Source organism: Pituophis catenifer, unplaced genomic scaffold (assembly GCF_029215685.1).
Source record: "Pituophis catenifer annectens isolate HBS135680 unplaced genomic scaffold, rPitCat1.0.hap2 SCAF_3, whole genome shotgun sequence".
NCBI lineage: Eukaryota > Metazoa > Chordata > Lepidosauria > Squamata > Colubridae > Pituophis > Pituophis catenifer.
In genome coordinates, this window is record NW_027256883.1 from 12,449,237 (window position 1) to 12,467,524 (window position 18,288).

At 42.3% G+C, this 18,288-nt stretch overlaps 1 protein-coding gene across 1 annotated transcript in view; it reads left to right on the forward strand.

The window, feature by feature from the left end:
- Nucleotides 1-534: 534 nt before the first annotated feature.
- Nucleotides 535-18,288, forward strand: part of ASAP1 (ArfGAP with SH3 domain, ankyrin repeat and PH domain 1) — a 150,853-nt gene continuing 133,099 nt past the window's right edge. Inside the window, exon 1 of the mRNA XM_070940329.1 lies at nucleotides 535-609. Coding sequence (XP_070796430.1) covers nucleotides 551-609 — 59 coding nt within the window. The 5' untranslated portion in view covers nucleotides 535-550. The remainder of the gene's footprint in view (nucleotides 610-18,288) is intronic.

An 18,288-nucleotide genomic window follows, 5' to 3' on the forward strand; every position in this document is an offset into this window, starting at 1 on the left:
ATTTCTGGTTCTTTTTATTTTAAGAACTCCGTTACTGCCTTAGTCAGGTCATTGCGTTAAGATGTAATAAGAGTTTATTTATTTGGTCAAGCTGTATTATGGAAATGCAGGAGCAAGATTTTATTAATCTGGACTTAAGCGTTTAGCGTGCATTTCTATTTTTTCTCAAGGGACAGTTGCAGGAAGCATTTCCTTAATCAGCTGGGATGAAATGGTTATAATTTGAGCAGTTTCTGCCACACAGAGATTAAAAAAAATGCTGTGTCAACTACAGTATAAGAAGTGTAATTGTTTACTTCAGAATAGTTTTTTTTTTTTTTAATGTCAAATGACTTGGCGGCAGTTCCTGTGGGAATTATATCTTGTAACTGTAGACATTGTTCTTGCTTGTTCGAGTATGAAGTGAGCCATTGAGAAAAAGAGTGCATAGGTGTGCTTAATAAGTATGCTTTTTCATGGATATATTCTCTTTGATTTTAATTAGCGTGTGTCCCTCTTTTCCCTCCCTCACCCCCTCAAATTTCTGCAGGTAATTTCCTTGTGTTGAGACATGAGATCTTCAGCTTCCAGATTGTCCAGCTTCTCCTCAAGGGATTCATTATGGAATCGGTAAGAAATAGTATTTTGAGCCAAAATAACAGCTTGGTGAAAATCTTCTGAAGTGTAACATTGCGTTGAAGAACCCTGTTTGTTGTTAGGAGTTACAAAATTGTGACCTTTTGAGAAATGGTTCTGCAATTTTGGCAATTCTACCTCTTCCCTTGCTCTACAGAGTTGTAGTTGGAAGAAACCATAGAGGTCTTCTAGTCCAACCCTCTGCTTAGGCAGAAAACCCTACACCACTTCAGACAAATGGTTATCCAACATCTTAAAAACTTCCAGTGTTGGAGCATTCACAACTTCTGGAGGCAAGTTGTTCCACTGATTAATTGTTCTAACTGTCAGGAAATTTCTCCTTAGTTCTAAGTTGCTTCTCTCCTTGATTAGTTTCCACCTATTGCTTCTTCTCCTGCCCTCAGGTGCTTTGGAGAATAGCTTGACTCCCTCTTCTTTGTGGCAGCCCCTGAGATATTGGAACACTGCTATCATGTCTCCCCTAGTCCTTCTTTTCATTAAATTAGACATACCCAGTTCCTGCAACCGTTCTTCATATGTTTTATCTTCTAGTCCCCTAATCATCTTTGTTGCTTTTCTCTGCACTCTTTCTAGAGTCTCCACATTTTTAAAAAAAGAGTGAATTTTTCCTGATCTCTGTAAAAAAGTGGCTATTATGGCCATTTAATAAACAGGGAAATAAAGATTGAAATACTTGACAATGACTGAGGTAGATATTCATGGCAGTGGTGGAATTCAAATTTTTTTATTACCGGTTCTGTGGGCATGGCTTGGTGGGCGTGGTGTGGCTTGGTGGACGTGGCTTGGTGGACATGGCAGGGGAAGGATACTGCAAAATCTCCATTCTTACCCCACTCTGGGATCAGCCAGAGGTGATGTTTGCCGGTTCTCCGAACAACTCAAAATTTCCGCTACTGGTTCTCCAGAACCTGTCAGAATCTGCTGAATTTCACCCCTGATTCATGGCCTTTTCACATGCAGGTAAAACTTGACTTACAATCATTTGTTTAACAACCATTCAAAGTTACAATGGCACTGGAAAAAAAAGTGATTTATGAGCAGTTTTATAGCATCCCGTAGTCATAACCAAAATTCTGATGCTTGGCAAACTAGGATGCACTTAACGATATTTGCAATGTCCCGGAGAATCATGTAATCACCTTTTGGAACCTTCCCAGATCACTTCCCAACAAGCAAAGTCAAATGGAGGTGAAGCCGGATATGCTTAACGATCATGTTTCATTTAATGACCATGAAGATTTGTTTAAGAACAACCGCAAAAAAAGTGTGGAAAATTGGGCACAACTTAATGACCACCTCGCTTATCAATGAAAGTTCTGGTCTCAATTTTGATCATAAACCAAGGACTACCTGTATATAATACCGTGCAGTAGTGGCCAAAATTGTGGAAACCTTTTGGGAAAAGTGTATTTTTGAGGTTTTATGGCTAATAACACCACTTTTTTGGGGGGGATTTACAAGATAGTCATATTCCACTGCTGGAATGGCCTGGGAATAGCCCAGACCTTAACTCAATTGAAAAATCTACGGAGCCGACTAAAGAAACTTGTTAGTCAGAAGCGACCCAGCAATAAAACCCAGTTAATAGAAGCAATCATTCAATCTTGGTTTCACATTATAACAGCTGCAGAACTAAAAGACCTCGTTCACTCCATGAGAAGACATTGTAATGCCGTCATTCATGCTAAAGGTTACCCAACTAACTGATGTGATAATTTTTGTATATCTCATTTTTTCTATGTGTTTAACTTTTCTTCTTTATACGGCAACTGCTATTCTAACAGCAAATCCTTCATAAAAGTTATTGCATTACATTCCTGATTAAATTATCTTTCCATTGATATATAATTTTATGGTACTACTCCAAAAAAAAAAAAAATGGTGTTATTAGCTAGTTTTAGAAAATACACTTTTCCCAAAAGGTTTCCACAATTTTGGCCACTACTGTATATTGGAGCAATAAATTTGTGGCACAATTAATGTGGCGGATCCTGCTCTGCTCTTTCTCCAGAATCTTATTGAAGGTTTTCTGTATGTGAATATGTAATGCTTCTGTGCGTAAGCCACCCATAATTGCCTCAAAGTAAGTCGGGCAGCCTATAAATTTTATAAATAAATAAATAAATGTGAATAAGGTGAGGAGGAAGACACTGCAGGAGGAGAACAAGATTTGGGACACATCTGCTTTCAGTCATAATGAAAATCCGATACACATTGGTTGAATAGTATAATAACAATGCTCGTAGAATATTACAGCATTACTTGTACAGGTAGTTCTCGATTTACAACAGTTCGTTTAGTGACCGTTCGAAGTTACAACAGCACTGGAAAAAGCGACTGATGACCGTTTTTCACACTTATGACCATTGCAGCATCCCCATGGTCATGTGATCAAAATTCAGATGCTTGGCAACTGACTCGTATTTATGACGGTTGCAGTGTCCTGGGGTCATGTGATCCCTCTTTTGCAACCATCTGACCAGCAAAGTCAATGGGAAAGCCAGATTCACTTAACAACCATGCCACTAACTTTGTAACAGTAGTGATTCACTTAACAACAGTGGTATGAAAGGTCGTAAAATGGGGCAACATTCACTTAGCCAAATGTTTCACTTAGCAACAAAAATCGGGGGCTCAATGGCCCAAGCTTTCTGATGCTGGAGAAATTGATGGGGCATTTTATCCTGACAGTATTTAATCCCATCTCTAAATTTTATATGAATAGCCACTATTGATAGCGATGCTTAATTTTATGCAGAGTAGTTTGGATGATCAAAGCACTTAATCCAAATTAGTTTTGTAGCAACTTCCTTTGATAAGCTGATAATATTATCCCAAGGTTACGGGAAGTGAAAGCAAGCTAAGTTAAAGCTTCAAAGGTAACTTCTCCTTCTTTACTGGGAATTATAAAAATTGAAAGCAAATCATCTGGTGGGCTTCGGGTTTCATAAGGGAGAGATGCTTGTTTTTATAAAACCATTTAATTGTTGGTAATTTTCTGGCTGATGGCCAAATCTGGCCCTAGAGCCAATGCAACAGTACTACAAAAACCATATTGCAAGTATTAGGACCCAAATTGTTGGGGGCAATATGCTGACTCTGTAAACCGCTTAGAGAGGGCTGTAAAGCATTGTGAAGCGGTATATAAGTCTAAGTGCTATTGCTAATTGCTATTATAAAGTCCATCCCACAAAGCAGTGGTGAAATCTGATCCGGTTTGCTACCAGTTTGCTGGCTGCACATGCGCGCTGCACGCCAAGCACGCGCTGCGGGTGTATGTGCCGTGTGCACCAAACACACGCGCGCATGCGCAGTACACGCCAAAAGGAGGCTTCGGAAGGTAAGTAGAACAGCAAGGGGGGGATCAGCTGTGCCGCGTGGTTTAGCTTCGCTAGAAAGCAGGATTTCCTGCTTTCAAGCAAAGCTAAACCACGCGGCACAGCTGATTGTCGGAAATACCAGTTTGGAAGAACCAGTAGCTTTTTAACTACCATATTAAACTACCGGTTCGACTGAAATGGTAGCTTTTTTTTTTACTACTGGTTCACCCAAACTGGTAGTTTATATCACTACCGGTTCGCCCGAACTGGAGTGAACCGGTAGCGTTTCACCCCTGCTACAAGGCCCTCAGTCAGCACCAATAAACTGGGTTGTCAATATTAATCAAGCAACTGTACAATCCCTGCATGGCTTGTCCTAGTAACTATGTAGGATAGAGTGGGGAGGAAGGTGCGATGAGGAGATCCACACTCATGGGTGGCCTCACTTTGCAATGAACAAGGACATGCATTCAAACAGCTACTAAGATTGTTGGACGAGCAGGCACAAAAACAGCCAGGGAAATGACCGAAGCCTGGGAAATGGGCCCTTGTCATTCAACAGGAGTGGTGATTTACTATCACCTTATCTGATATTTAGGAGCAGAAGACTTGACAGCACAAGGACACAACAGCCAGTGACTTAATAGCTGGCCATCAACACCTCAATCAACCAGTAAGAAGCCACACCCAACCAGGCACCATATAAATAGGATGCATAAAAGGTAAAGGTAAAGGTTCACCTCGTACATATGCGCTAGTCGTTCCTGACTCTAGGGGGCGGTGCTCATCTCCGTTTCAAAGCCGAAGAGCCAGCACTGTCCGAAGATGTCTCCGTGGTCATGTGGCCAGCATGACTAAATGCCAAAGGCACACGGAATACTGTTACCTTCCCACCAAAGGTGGTCTCTATTTTTTCTACTTGCATTTTTCACATGCTTTTGAACTGCTAGGTTGGCAGAAGCTGAGACAAGTAACAGGAGCTCACCCTGTTACGCAGCACTAGGGATTCGAACCACTGAACTGATGACTTTTTGATTGACAAGCTCAGCATCTTAGTCACTGAGCCACCCCATCCCAATAGGATGCATAGAATAGCTCAAAGCACACATTCCAGTAGAGAGAAGTTCCTTGGGGATAGGGTCCAGCAGAAGTTCGAAAGCTTGGAAGGCTAAACCTCCGGTCTCAGCGTCTGATCCAGATTGGATCCTGCCATAAACATCTAACTTCCTCATATGTAAACTGAGAAAGTTGGACAACTCGAAGTAGGATGCATTAATAACCTAGGATCCCGGAAGTGTAAAATCAGCAATGCTGCCAAGTTATGGTGACACCACAAGACTTACAATTTCTTGACATACGGAATACTGAAAGGAAGTCTGTTCTGTGGGCTTATCTTAAATTCACAGCAGACAGTTGGAGAAGGGAAAGACCTCCCTAGTCCATCCACTTCCTAATTCTAAAAGATCAGAGAAGCATACATGTTTCCTCTCTGTTATTCTCACAGTAATCTTTGGAGGTAGGCTAGGATAACTGAGGATTTCATCATTGAATAGGAAATCAAGCATGGCTTTTGCGAACCTTATTGGCTTCCACCAATGGTAGATTATCGACAATCAGCCCCATAGAAAGGAATGGGTTAGCCAAGCCCTAAATTCCTGCTTGACTGAACACCATCAAAACCATAGGATTAATAGTTTAGTATTTTGGACTATTTTAAAGCTCAATTGTTGGGGGTCAAAGGAAATGGGGGGATTTACTAACATAGATTTCTGCCTGCTATCCAGTATCTGACTCCCTTGCCCAACCTGGTTTAATCTCTAACTAAGCCAGACTAGGATCCCCATTCCTGACCTAGATTTTTCTTTTTTTACATGATTGAAAATGTTAGGGCACATATATATATATATATATGTAATCATAAGGTCTGGAAAGGACTATTTTATTATACTGTTCTCTGCTGCTTTACTATAGCTATTCATAACCACTGGAATTATTGTTTTCATTAATTTTTCCTCCGCCTTAAATAAATAATGCAGTGCTTTTCATTTTCCGGTAATAAAATGAATTTGCTCAGTATGAAAAGGATCTGTGAAGCAGAAGTATCAGAAATTTAAAAAAAAACAAAAACTGGGAGGATGCTTAAAGGGAAAATCTAAAAATAAATAGATTAAAATGCAGATAGCCCTCAAGTTACAACCCCAATGGAGCTTATTCACTACAGTTGCAAGTCGTAACGGTTGTAAAACGGGTCAGTCATGTGACCAAACCAATTTCACAAACATTTTTGAGGAGGTTGTTAGGCGAATGCGGCAGTTGTGAAACCAACCGTGCAGTTGTTCAGTGAACCCATTGTTCACTGTGGCACAATTTTGCTGAAAACCAGAAGTAAATGGCAGTTTTGGGCAAAACTATTGTAAAACCCAGTCATGTTGACCACAGGACACCACAAACGGCGGTAAATGTAGCTGTGTTGCCAAGCGCCAGAAGTGTGGTCATGTGACCATAGGGGGGGCATCATAACTTTGGATCCGGGTCAATGGTGAAATTCAAATTTTTTTACTACCGGTTCTGTGGGCGTGGCTTGGTGGGCGTGGCAGGGGAAGGATACTGCAAAAATCTCCATTTCCACCTCACTCTGGGGACAGCCAGAGGTGGTATTTGCCAGTTCTCCGAACTACAAAATATTTCTGCTACCGGTTCTCCATTACCTGTCAGAACCTGCTGGATTTCACCCCTGATACGGGTTGTGAGTCTCCTTTTTTCGTCTCTTCTTTAACTTCAAATGGTCATCAAGCAATCGTAGCTTGCAGGACCTATGCTAAATTACATACCTTTGATTCTTCAATAGCTTCCAGTTCTCCAAGAAATTTCAGCAAGGCAGTGGATTTCTGATAACTCGACTACCTGTACAGTAGTCAGTTTGTGAAGTTTTATTGCAGCCGCTGATCATATTCCAATATCTGAGGGGCTGCCACAAAGAAGACGGAGTCAACGTATCCTCCAAAGCACCTGAGGGCCGGACTAGAAGCAATGGATGGAAACTAATCAGAGGTGTTGTGGCCCATCAGCAATCTGTGTGGATTGTAGCTGATTCCGACAGCGAGGAGGCTGGTGTGGTGCTGCGCCAGCAGCCTGTGCAGCTGGCACTCGAGTCAGAAAATGAGGAGGCTGGAGAAGATGTGGTGCCAGAGGCAGGGATTCAGCCAGGGCCTTCAGAACCTCCAGAAGCTCCTTTAAGTGAAGAGGACGAAGAGGAGGAGCCTCTTCTCGATGCACGGGCGCGCAGAGTGGCCAAAAGGCAGGAGTGGCTCCTCAGGAAGAGGTCTCCTCGAGAGTAAGGCTTGGGGCTAATTAGCCACTCCCTTAGCCTATTTAAGGAGGAACGCCGACTGAAGCAAGTTGTAGGAAATAACTTTAATTCATTCTCCTTCGCGTCTGGATTCTCTGCAAATTTCTTCTGGGCTTTCTGCCAACCTTCGTAAGATTGTGATTACTTTATCTTTGGTTTCTTGTAGGCTGTTAAGAAAGTTTATTAACAGCCTTTGTTTGGAAAAGACTGAGTTATTTTAGTAAGTTTAAGTTTTGTACAGACTTTGTGTGTGCTGTGTTCTTTGGGATCCGTAGCTGGGGCACAACAAGAGGAGAGAAGCAACCTAAAACTAAGGAGAAATTTCCTGACAGTGAGAACAATTAATCAGTGGAATAACTTGTCTCCAGAAGTTGCGAATGCTCCAACACTGGAGGTTTTTAAGAAGAGATTGGAGTGGACAACCATTTCTCTGAAATGGTATAGGATTTCCTGCTCGGGCAGAGGATTGAACTGGAAGATCTTCAAAGTCCCTTCCAACTCTGCTATTCTGTTATTTTGTTATATTGGTCAATGATTTCATCCTATTATTGTTCTTTACACTTGACAATTTTAGCAATTGCCAACGGCCTTTTGCATCGAGGAAGCAGAACAGAAAAGCAACTCCATTCCAGCAATCCCATTATCTTCCTTCCACCCCTGCCAAACACACCACCTTCCCCTCTCCGGTTCTTTACGCATTTCTCATTTGTTGCATTTTCCGTTTCTTTCCTGAATGCAGCCGTTCCAAAGTATAGGGCTTTATTGCTTATTGTTCTTGCAAATCTCGAATGCCTTAAATGCCTTTGTTAAGCGTAACTTGCTCTGGCATGACAGCTTCAAAACACAAAGGCAAAACTGAATCAGCAAGTAAATCAGCTTATCATCTGCGGCTCTGAGTTCAGCTTCACTTCAACTTCTGAGGATTTTTTTTTCCCTTCCGGCATTTTTTTTTTTTTTTTTTTTGAGACAGATGGTTGAAAGCAGCTTTGGAAATGGGAGGTTCACCTGCTTAAGAGAGTCAACTTTCAGATTTTCATAGCTCTTTAATCTCGCCACTTAAATACAAAACATCAGTTTCCTTTAATACTTTTGAAGGACAGCGGAGAATGCAAAGGGATAAAGACGTTTCTCCCAGAGGCTACACTAAGCGACATTCCTTTGATCCTTCAGTAGCTCCCAGTCTTCCAAGAAATTTCAGTGAGACATTTTGATAAATTCTCTGAAAAGCATAGAACATAAAATAATAGAGCTGGGAGGGACCTTGGAGGTCTTCTAGTCCAATCCCCAGCTCGAATACCCCAGGGGTGGGTTCTAATTTTTTTTACTACCAGTTCTGTGGGCGTGGCTTATTTTGTGGGCGTGGCTTATTTTGTGAGCATGGCTTGATGGTCATGTGACAATTATTTAGGATTTAGCAGAGGTACTGGTCTACCAGGCTGTTACCTATCTACCCATTTATTTTTGCAGACATTGATCTACTCATGTATTTTTTCAGGCACTGATCTACTCATGTATTTTTGCAGGCACTGGTCTACCCATTTATTTTTGCAGGCACTGATCTACGCATGTATTTTTTCAGGCACTGATCTACTCATGTATTTTTGCAGGCACTGGTCTACCCATTTATTTTTGCAGGCACTGATCTACTCATGTATTTTTGCAGGCACTGGTCTACCCATTTATTTTTGCAGGCACTGATCTACTCATTTGTTTTCTTTTAACACTGATCAGGTGTAGGGTGGCCCTTTGAAGCCCCGCGGTAAGAGTTTAAACAGTTTTTTTCCCTCTAGCCATCAGCTGGAACTCAGGAGGCAGCAATAGATTGGAGGTGGGGCCAAATAAAAGGTAAACGCGGGGGGTGGGGGGCAGAACCGGTTCGGTGATGTCATATCGTCACCGCTACCGGCTTGGCAGAACCAGGCGGAACTGGGAGGAACCCACCACTGCTATACCCGTGATGGCAAACCTATGGCACGCATGCCAGAGGTGACACACAGAGCTCTCTCTGTGGGCACACGCACCGTTGCCCCAGCTCAGCCAGCTGGTCGTTGGGGTTTCCGACAAGCTCATGCATGATGGCCAGCTGGTTGTCGGGTTTCCAAGGTGCGCATGCCCTCTGGCCAGCTGATCATCAGGCTTCTGGCATTCTGGCACACACACACATGCATGCTCACCTTCCAGTTTGGGCCCTCCGTGCCTAAAAGGTTCCGCCATCACTGCCCTATACCATTTCAGACAAATGACTATCTACTCTCTTCTTAAAAGCCTCCAGTGATGGAGCACCCACAACTTCTGTAGGCTGTTCCATTGGGTGATTGCTCTCACCGTTAGGAAATTTCTCCTTAGTTCTAGGTTGCTTCTCTCCTTGGTTAGTTTCTATCCATTGACTATTGAGATTCTCAGTCATGGTTGATCCAAAAGGTACTTTTTTTTTTTCTGAAGGCAATTGGACTTTCTGGCTTTTCTTTGAAAACATTTTGCTTCTCATCCAAGAAGAAGCTTCTCATCCTGACTGTCAGAACTGAAGAAGCTTCTTGGATGAGGAGCAAAATGTCTTCAAAAAAGAAAAAAACGAATACAGCTCATCTGTCTGGAACCCGCACTACATATTGGACATTAATACAATTGAAAGTGTCCAGAAATATTTCACAAGAAGAGTTCTCCACTCTGCTGCTCGCAACAAAATACCTTATGCCACCAGACCTGAAATTCTGGTCTTAGAAAACTTAGAACTACGCCACTTTCAGTATGACCTAAGCGTAATTCACAAAATCATCTGCTACAATGTCCTACCTGTCAATGACTACTTCAGCTTCAACCACAACAATACAGGAGCACACAATAGATACAAACTTAAAATGAACCGCTCCAAACTCAACTGCAGAAAATACAACTTCAGCAACAGAGTGGTCAATGCCTGGAATGCAGTATCTGACTCTGATTTCTTCCCCAAACCCCCAAAATTTTAACCTAAGACTGTCTACTGTTGACCTCACCCCATTCCTAAGAGGTCTGTAAGGGGCGTGCGTAAGTGCACCAACATGCCTATGGTCCCTGTCCTAATGTTCCATTTGTATCTATTTTATGTATCCTATCTATGTTTATACTTATACCTAATACATTCTTGACAAATAAAATAAAATAAAAAAAGTCCAGATGTCTTTTGCAAAAGCACTTATGGAACCTTTTTTTTGGCTATCATTCATTCATCATATTAATAGCATCATTTAATTTTAAACGAGTCTTTTTTTTTTTCATTCCCATTTGCCACTTGAAAACTCTAAAATTCACATCGCAGCTCCCGAAATAGTTTTCTTGCGCCTCTGCTTCTAACTGTAAGCCCAAACCTCTCTTTCGTCACCCCCTTGTCTACCAACACTTCCCTCTTTCTTTCAGATTACAGTTGCTGGTTGGGTTTTGAGATCATATCAACTGGTATGTGTATCTAAAATAGGCACTTAATGTCAAGGGGGAAAAAAAAAGATTTCTCTGTTATTCATGTATTCAGTATTAGGTGCCCCTGGATATGGTTCCTAGAAGCAAGTACCAGAAATACTTGCTGTTAAAAAATGCTAAAATTAAAAAATGCTTAAATTGACATAGTACTCTACTACTCTTTATATAAACTACTGGCAGAATTTGCTATATTAAGAGACTCTTTGCCATACCAAAATATGTATATGCTTCTTTTAAGACTATGTTGGCTGTAACAGAATAACAGAGTTAGAAGGGACTGGTTGTCTTCTAATCCAAACCCCTGCCTAGGCAGGGAACCCTACACCATTTCAGACAAATGTTTGTCCAATCTCGTCTTAAAAACCTCCAGTGTTGGAGCATCCACAACTTCTGAAGGCAAGCTGTTCCACTGATTAATTGTTCTGTCAGGAAATTTATCCTTATGTCCAGGTTGCTTCTCTCCTTGATTAGTTTCCATCCATTGCTTCTTGTCCTGCCTTCAGGTAGTTTGGAGAATAGCTTGACTCCCTCTTCTTTGTGGCAGCCCCTGAGATATTGGAAGACTGCTATCATGTCACCCCTAGTCCTTCTTTTCATTAAACTAGACATATCTAGTTCCCTCAATATCATATGTTAGCTTCTAGCCCCCTAATCATCTTTGTTGCTCTTTTCTGCACTCCTTCTAGAGTCTCAGAATCAGAGTAGAGCTGGAAGGGGCCTTAGAGGTCTTCTAGTCCAGCCCCCTGCTCAAGCAGGAGATCCTATACCGTTTCAGACAAGTGACTGTCCAGTCTCTTCTTAAAAACCTCCAGTGATGAAACATACACAACGTTTGAAGGCAAGCTGTTCCATTGGTTAATAGTTCTCGCTGTTAGGAAGTTTCTTTTCAATTCCAGGTTGCTTCTCTCCTTGATTAGTTTCCATCCATTGTTTCTTGTCCTGCCCTCTGGTGCGTTGGAAAATAAATTGACCCAGTTCTCTTTGTGACAGCCTTTCGAATACTGGAATACTGCTGTAATGTCGCCCCTAGTCTTTCTTTTCTCTAGACTAGCCAAACCCAAATCCTGCAACCGTTCTTCATATGTTTTAGTCTCCAGGCCTTTAATCGTCTTAGCTGCTCTTAATCATCTTAGTTGCTCTTCAACTTTCAATTCCTGGTGATGGTTCTGGAAAAGGAGAGATATTGATATAAGTACAAAAGCAGGCTAGTTATAGCAATAGTCTTCCCTATAATGCCGTGTGGGTGTGAGAGTTGGACACTAAGAATGGCTGATCAAAGAAGAATTGACGCCTTTGAACTGTGGTGCTGACTAAATTATTGCAGAATACCATAGACAGCCAGAATAACTAGCAGAGAGGTGTTAAATAGTATAAAACTAGACACGTCACTAGAAGCTAAATATCATAAGACTATGTCTGATTTATTTTGGCCGTGTAAGGTGTGCAAACTCATTGGAGAAGTCAATATGCTAGGAATGGTTAGTGCAAAAAGGGGTAAACAAAGGACAGGCTGGCTTGATAACATCAAATCTAATGCAAAGTTGAACATCCAACAATTGAAAGAAGCTGTGCTTGTCAGGATAGCATGGAGAGCCTTTGCCTATAACGTCGCCAAGAGCCGGACATGACTAAATGGTTAAAAACAACAACAGTGATGTCTATGGAGATTCTCAGTCATCTAGGTCATGGTTGTCCCCAAGGTGCTTTTTCAAGAGGCAACTGGACTTTCTGGTTTTTCTTTGAAGACATTTCCAAGAAGCTTCTTCAGCTTCTTCTCATCCAAAAAGCTTCTTCATCTCATCCAAGAAGCTTCTTCAGCTTCTTCTCATCCAAGAAGCTTCTTCAGCAGCTCATCCAAGAAGCTTCTTCAGCTTCTTCTCATCCAAAAAGCTTCTTCAGCTCATCCAAGAAGCTTCTTCAGCTTCTTCAGCTTCTTCTCATCCAAGAAGCTTCTTCAACTCATCCAAGAAGCTTCTTCAGCTTCTTTTCATCCAAGAAGCTTCTTCAGCTTCTTCAGCTTCTTCTCATTCAAGAAGCTTCTTCAACTCATCCAAGAAGCTTCTTCAGCTACTTCTCATCCAAAAAGCTTCTTCAGCTGAAGAAGCTTCTAGGATGAGAAGCGAAACATCTTCAAAGAAAAACCAGAAAGTCCGGTTGCCTCTTGAAAAAGCACTTTTGGGACAACAACTAATGATGGTTAGTTTAGCTCCAGCACAAGAGAAGCTGATGGGTACAAAAGCTTATGGCAAGTTCTTGAAACACACCTCCTAAAAGTTATAACAACACGTTCCATTAGGGAAGAAATAAAAGACAGCAGTAGAAGTCAAGACAACTGCAAAACGAAAAACATAAAGCGAAGATCCAAAAAAACAATAAAGGACATAAAAAGAAGGGACAAGATCAAGGGACAGAAGCTTTTTCCCAGGCATTTATAGGACTAAATTAGCCAGAATTCTTTGCCCTGAGGGACTGCTTTGATGGCATCTGAAAATCTCCGGGGTTAAGTAGAGATGAAACCTATGGATGGAAGGAGGACACACATATGCAAAACGAGTGTCATCAGCTAATGGCAACAAGCGAGTGACCTGCCGGGCAATTGATTTCTTGACCTATCCAAAATGAAATGGATGGCCTCAGCTGAGTCTAAGCTGGCAAATGAATTAGCGTTTCTTTTCATAGCCTAAGACTGACATTAATGAATATTACCGCTACCATCATTTTTTTGCCCCGTCTTCTGAAATGGAATTACCTAACACAACGGGGTCAAAGGGACATTTCAAAGAGCGGTAGATAAATAGATCTTGATATGGGACACGCAGCTGCTTGCCTGTTCTTTTTTACTACCGGTAAAATACTCAATTCATGATCCCCTGGGCTTTACAGGGGCCTATATAAATTGTGCAGCTGAGCCCACGTGGAGTTTGTTGAGCTTCCTATTTTGATAGTTTGCAGATTAAAAACAAGCTGGGAGATCCAGATGGTAGACTGGAAGTTTTAAGAAGAGATTGGACAAACATTTGTCTGAATGCTCTAGGGCCGTGATGGCGAGTCCTCTCTGCGGGCATGTGAGCCATCGCCCAGCTAAGCTCCACCCTGCATGCATGTGCGCCTCCTGCCAGCCAGCTGATTTTTGGGTCTCTGCTGCACATGCATGGGGGGGCAGGGCGCATGTGGGAGATGCACACGCCTGCCTGGGGGGCTGAGGGGGTTGTGTGCGCATGTACAGGGGGCCGAGGGGTCACATGCGCATGCAAGGGGGGAACACAGCATGCCCCCGTGACCCGTTTTGTGTCTTGTGGTCTCCCAAGGTCACAGGATCCTCTTTTGTGACCTTCTGACAAGCAAAGTCAATGGGGAAGCCGGATTCGCTTAACAGCCGTGTTGCTAACTTTTAACAATTGCAGCGCTTCACTTAGCAACCGTGACGAGAAAAGGTTGTACAGTGGGGCAACACTCACTTAACATCTGTCTCGCTCAGCGACGGAAATGTTGGGCTCCATTGTGGTTGTAAGATGAGGATGACCTGTATATAATTTTATTTATTTATTTTATATCCTGCCCTTATTATTTTGTATAAATAACTCAAGGCAGTGAACACACACAATGTAACTTCCTCCTTCTATTATCACCACAACAATTTAATTTAATTTAATTTATCGCATTTCTATGCCGGGACTCTGGGCAGCTTACAGCAAAAATAATGCGAACAATGAACATAGAAAAATTATTTAAAAACATTATAAAAACATTTTAAAAACATTAAAAGCCCATGCACACCATTCATGGCCGGATCTCGCAAGATTGCAACAGCGAGATCAACGGCCCCAGGCCTGCCGGAAAAGCCAGGTCTTCACCACTTTCCGGAAGGCCAATAACCCACAACCTTCTGTGGTGGATTGGGCTGAGAGAGAAGGACTGGCCCAAAGCCACCCAGTCAAGCTTTCATGTCTAAACACAAAACTAGAACTCACAGCCACCTGGCTTCTAACCTAGTGCCTTAACTACTAAACCAAGCTGGCTCTTTAGCCCATGCTTAACCATTAAACCATTTAACCACTAGAACCAATTGATCATAAACGGGTGCACTCCTTGGGTTCTGGCCGCCATTTTGGTTATTTTACTTGTTTTCATTTTTCATTTAAAATTGTGGTTTTATTGTTTTTAATGTATTTTGCTTTTATGTATTCTTGTTTTATCAGGTATTCTGCCTAGATTCATTATGTGAGTTGGACGGCTATGCAAATATGATAAAGAAATCATATTTGATTTAATTTATTTGATGTCATACAAATATAAATAATAGCGAACATGGGAAGCTATGCCAAATTCAATAAATGTCAAATTATATAACCTTTCCTGTACACTGCCACACCAGGTGCTGTAGATATACTGACAGGCCCATGTATTCTAAGAAGACCTTAAAGAACGTTAATAGATAGATAGATAGATACCGTGTTTCCCCGAAAATAAGACCCTGTCTTATATTTTTTTGAACTCCAAAATAAGCACTTGGCCTTATTTTTGGGGTAGTCTTATTATTTTGGGGTGCATGGAGTAAGATGGGGCTCCTCTTGCTGTCTTATCTGAGTTCCAGCTCTGTGTTTAAATATTTTTGGGGCGGGCTTGTTTTCGGGGGGAGGCTTATTTTAGCAGATATGCTCAAAACCCCAATTGGGCTTATTATCAGGGGATGTCTTATTTTCGGGGAAACAGGGTAGGTAGATAGATAGATAGAGATATATTGACCGGCAAAATATATATTCCCCTTCTTGCATACTGATCTCCAATTGATCCTTGATACCTAGTTTGTAACTTCCCATATGATTAAATCAAAAGCAACTATCATACACAATTTCCTATTTGACAGCAGTTTAGAGAGACTGCAGAAAATAAAGAGAATTTAAACATATACAGATACAGAAAACATGGGGTACAAAGAACCTGAAAATATTTCGTACTCCTACGTTTCCTTTCTAAACTCTATCCCACCTACAGTGAGTTTAAATTGATCTGAAAAAGCACTTAGTGAATTAATCACCTAAGATGAAAACTTCCCTTGTCTCTCAAGAAAATACTGATATACCAAGGCGGATTATAGGTGTGTTGTTTCTTAACATGAATTACTTTATTATAAGAACAGATTATCATATGGAAATAATGCACAACATTAATGTCCTAATTTTACCCATTTTAAATCAAGGTGGAATATTCATAGGGAACCCACTTTCCGGTTAGTTTAAATAGATCGTTAAAACTTCTGTTCCTTCCAAACATTCTGCAACAATAGAAGCTGAATATCTTAAATCTGTTAAAGCCAGACTGATTTTCCAGATGTTGTATAAGGTGGTGAATAGTAAGTAAAAACAAGTCGTCAGTTACAACCAGGTAGGGGTGGGCTTCAAAAATTTTAGCAAGGGGTTCTCTGCCCGGTTGCTGGGTGGGCGTGGCCTAGTCGGCCTCCTGCACCATGGCGGGGAGGGGACATTTTTGCCCTCCCCGGGCTCCAGAGGCTTTCCTTGAGCCTCCAGGAGGGCAAAAACAGCCTCCCCAGGCTCAGGAGGCCTTCTGGAAGCCGGAAACGGGTTCCCAAACTTCCAGTAGGCCCGTTTTTCACCCTCCCTGAGACTCCGTGCACGCCCTGCACTTACCTTCATCCAAAACGGGCCATGTGGGGACTCCTGGGAGGGCAGGGTTGGATGGGGCCAGCCAGAAGTTCCAGGAGGGATTTGGAGGTTCTCTGAACAGCATAGAATCTTAGCTAGAGGTTCTCCTGAACCCCTGTGAACTCCCACCCCTGCAACCAGGGTATCAAAGTCCTGTTTTTAATGTATGAGAAAGGTGGTGGGTTTGGACTGCACGGTTCTGGCCACCATATTAAAGACTTTTAACCCACCTCTGCAGACACCCCTTATGATGGGGATTTGGGGTAAAAGGGACTAGGATTACAATAAGAGTCGAGACTAGTCCAATTCTCTTCAATCCGGTTTCTTTCCAATGAATTGGGGTTACTTACAGCTCTCTCAAAATTCCTGGCCATTTGATGAAAGCAATACAGGTAGTCCTCAACTTAAGACCGCAATTGAGTCCAGAATTACAGTCATTAAGCTGTCGCTGTCATTAAGCAAGGCATCCATGCAATCCCGGCTCTCCCCATTGCAGTCACCATGCAGAGCATAGAGCGTCTCGAGAGTGGGGGAAACTCCGAGTTGCTGAACAAATGGTCATAATCTGAAGATTATTTAACAGAATAACAGAGTTGGAAGGGACCTTGCAGGTCATTCAGTCCAATTCTGGACAAATGGCTGACTGATCTCTTCTTGAAAAACTCCAGTAATGGAGCACCTACAAGTTCTGAAGGCAAGCTGTTCCTGCAGTTGATTGTTTTGTCAGGAAATTTCTTCTAGGTTGGTTCCAGAGGTGGTATTCAGCAGGTTCTGACCAGTTCTGGAGAACCGGTAGCGGAAATTTTGAGTAGGTCAGATAACCGGTAAATACCACCTCTGACTGGCCCTGCCCCCATCTATTCTGTGCCTCCCGAGTCCCAGCTGATTGGGAGGAAATGGAGATTTTGCAGTAACCTTCCCCTGGAGAGGGGAGGGAATGGAGATTTGACAGTATCCTTCCCCTGCCATTCCCACCAAGCCACACCAGGGGTGGGTTCTAAATTTTTTTACTACTGGTTCTGTGGGCGTGGCTTATTTTGTGGGTGTGGCTTGGAGGTCATGTGACTAGGTGGGCGTGGCTAGCTGGTCAGAGTCATTTCTGGAAGGTCCTCGCACTTACAACCAGTCCTCGCACTTACGACCCGACTCATTTGTTTGCTTTTAACACTGATCAGCTGTAGGGCGGCCCTTTGAAGCCCCGCGGCAAGAGTTTAAACAGTTTTTTTTTCCCTCTAGTCATCAGCTGGGACTCAGGAGGAAGCAATAGATTGGGGGTGGGGCCAAATAAAAGGTAAGAATAACGTGGGGGGGGGTGGGAGGGCGGGGGGGGAGAACCGGTTCGGTGACGTCATATCATCACCGCTACCGGCTCAGCCGAACCGGACCGAACTGGGAGGAACCCACCACTGAGCCACACCCACAGAACTGGTAGTAAAAAATTTGTAATCCCACCACTGCTTGGTTCCCTCCTTGGTTGGTTTCCATCCATTCCTTCAGGCGCTTTGGAAAATAGGTTGACCCCTTCTTCTTTGTGGCAGCCCCTCAAACATTGGAACATTGCTATCGTATTATCCTAGTCATTCTTTTCATTAAAATAAACATAACCAATTCCTGCAACTGTTCTTCATACGTTTAACCTCCAGCCCCCTAATCAACTTTATTGCTCTACTCTTCACTCTTTCTAGAGTTACAACATTTTTTTTTTTTTAATTTTGCGGTGGTCTTAATATACGGAGATGAAATGAGCCGAAATTCCTTTTTCTCCCTTCACGTAAAACCACATACCAACAATAGACTAAAATGTGATTGCCTCCTTTTTGGCTTGACAGTTATGCAAACATCGCCTATGTCATTTTTCTTTCCG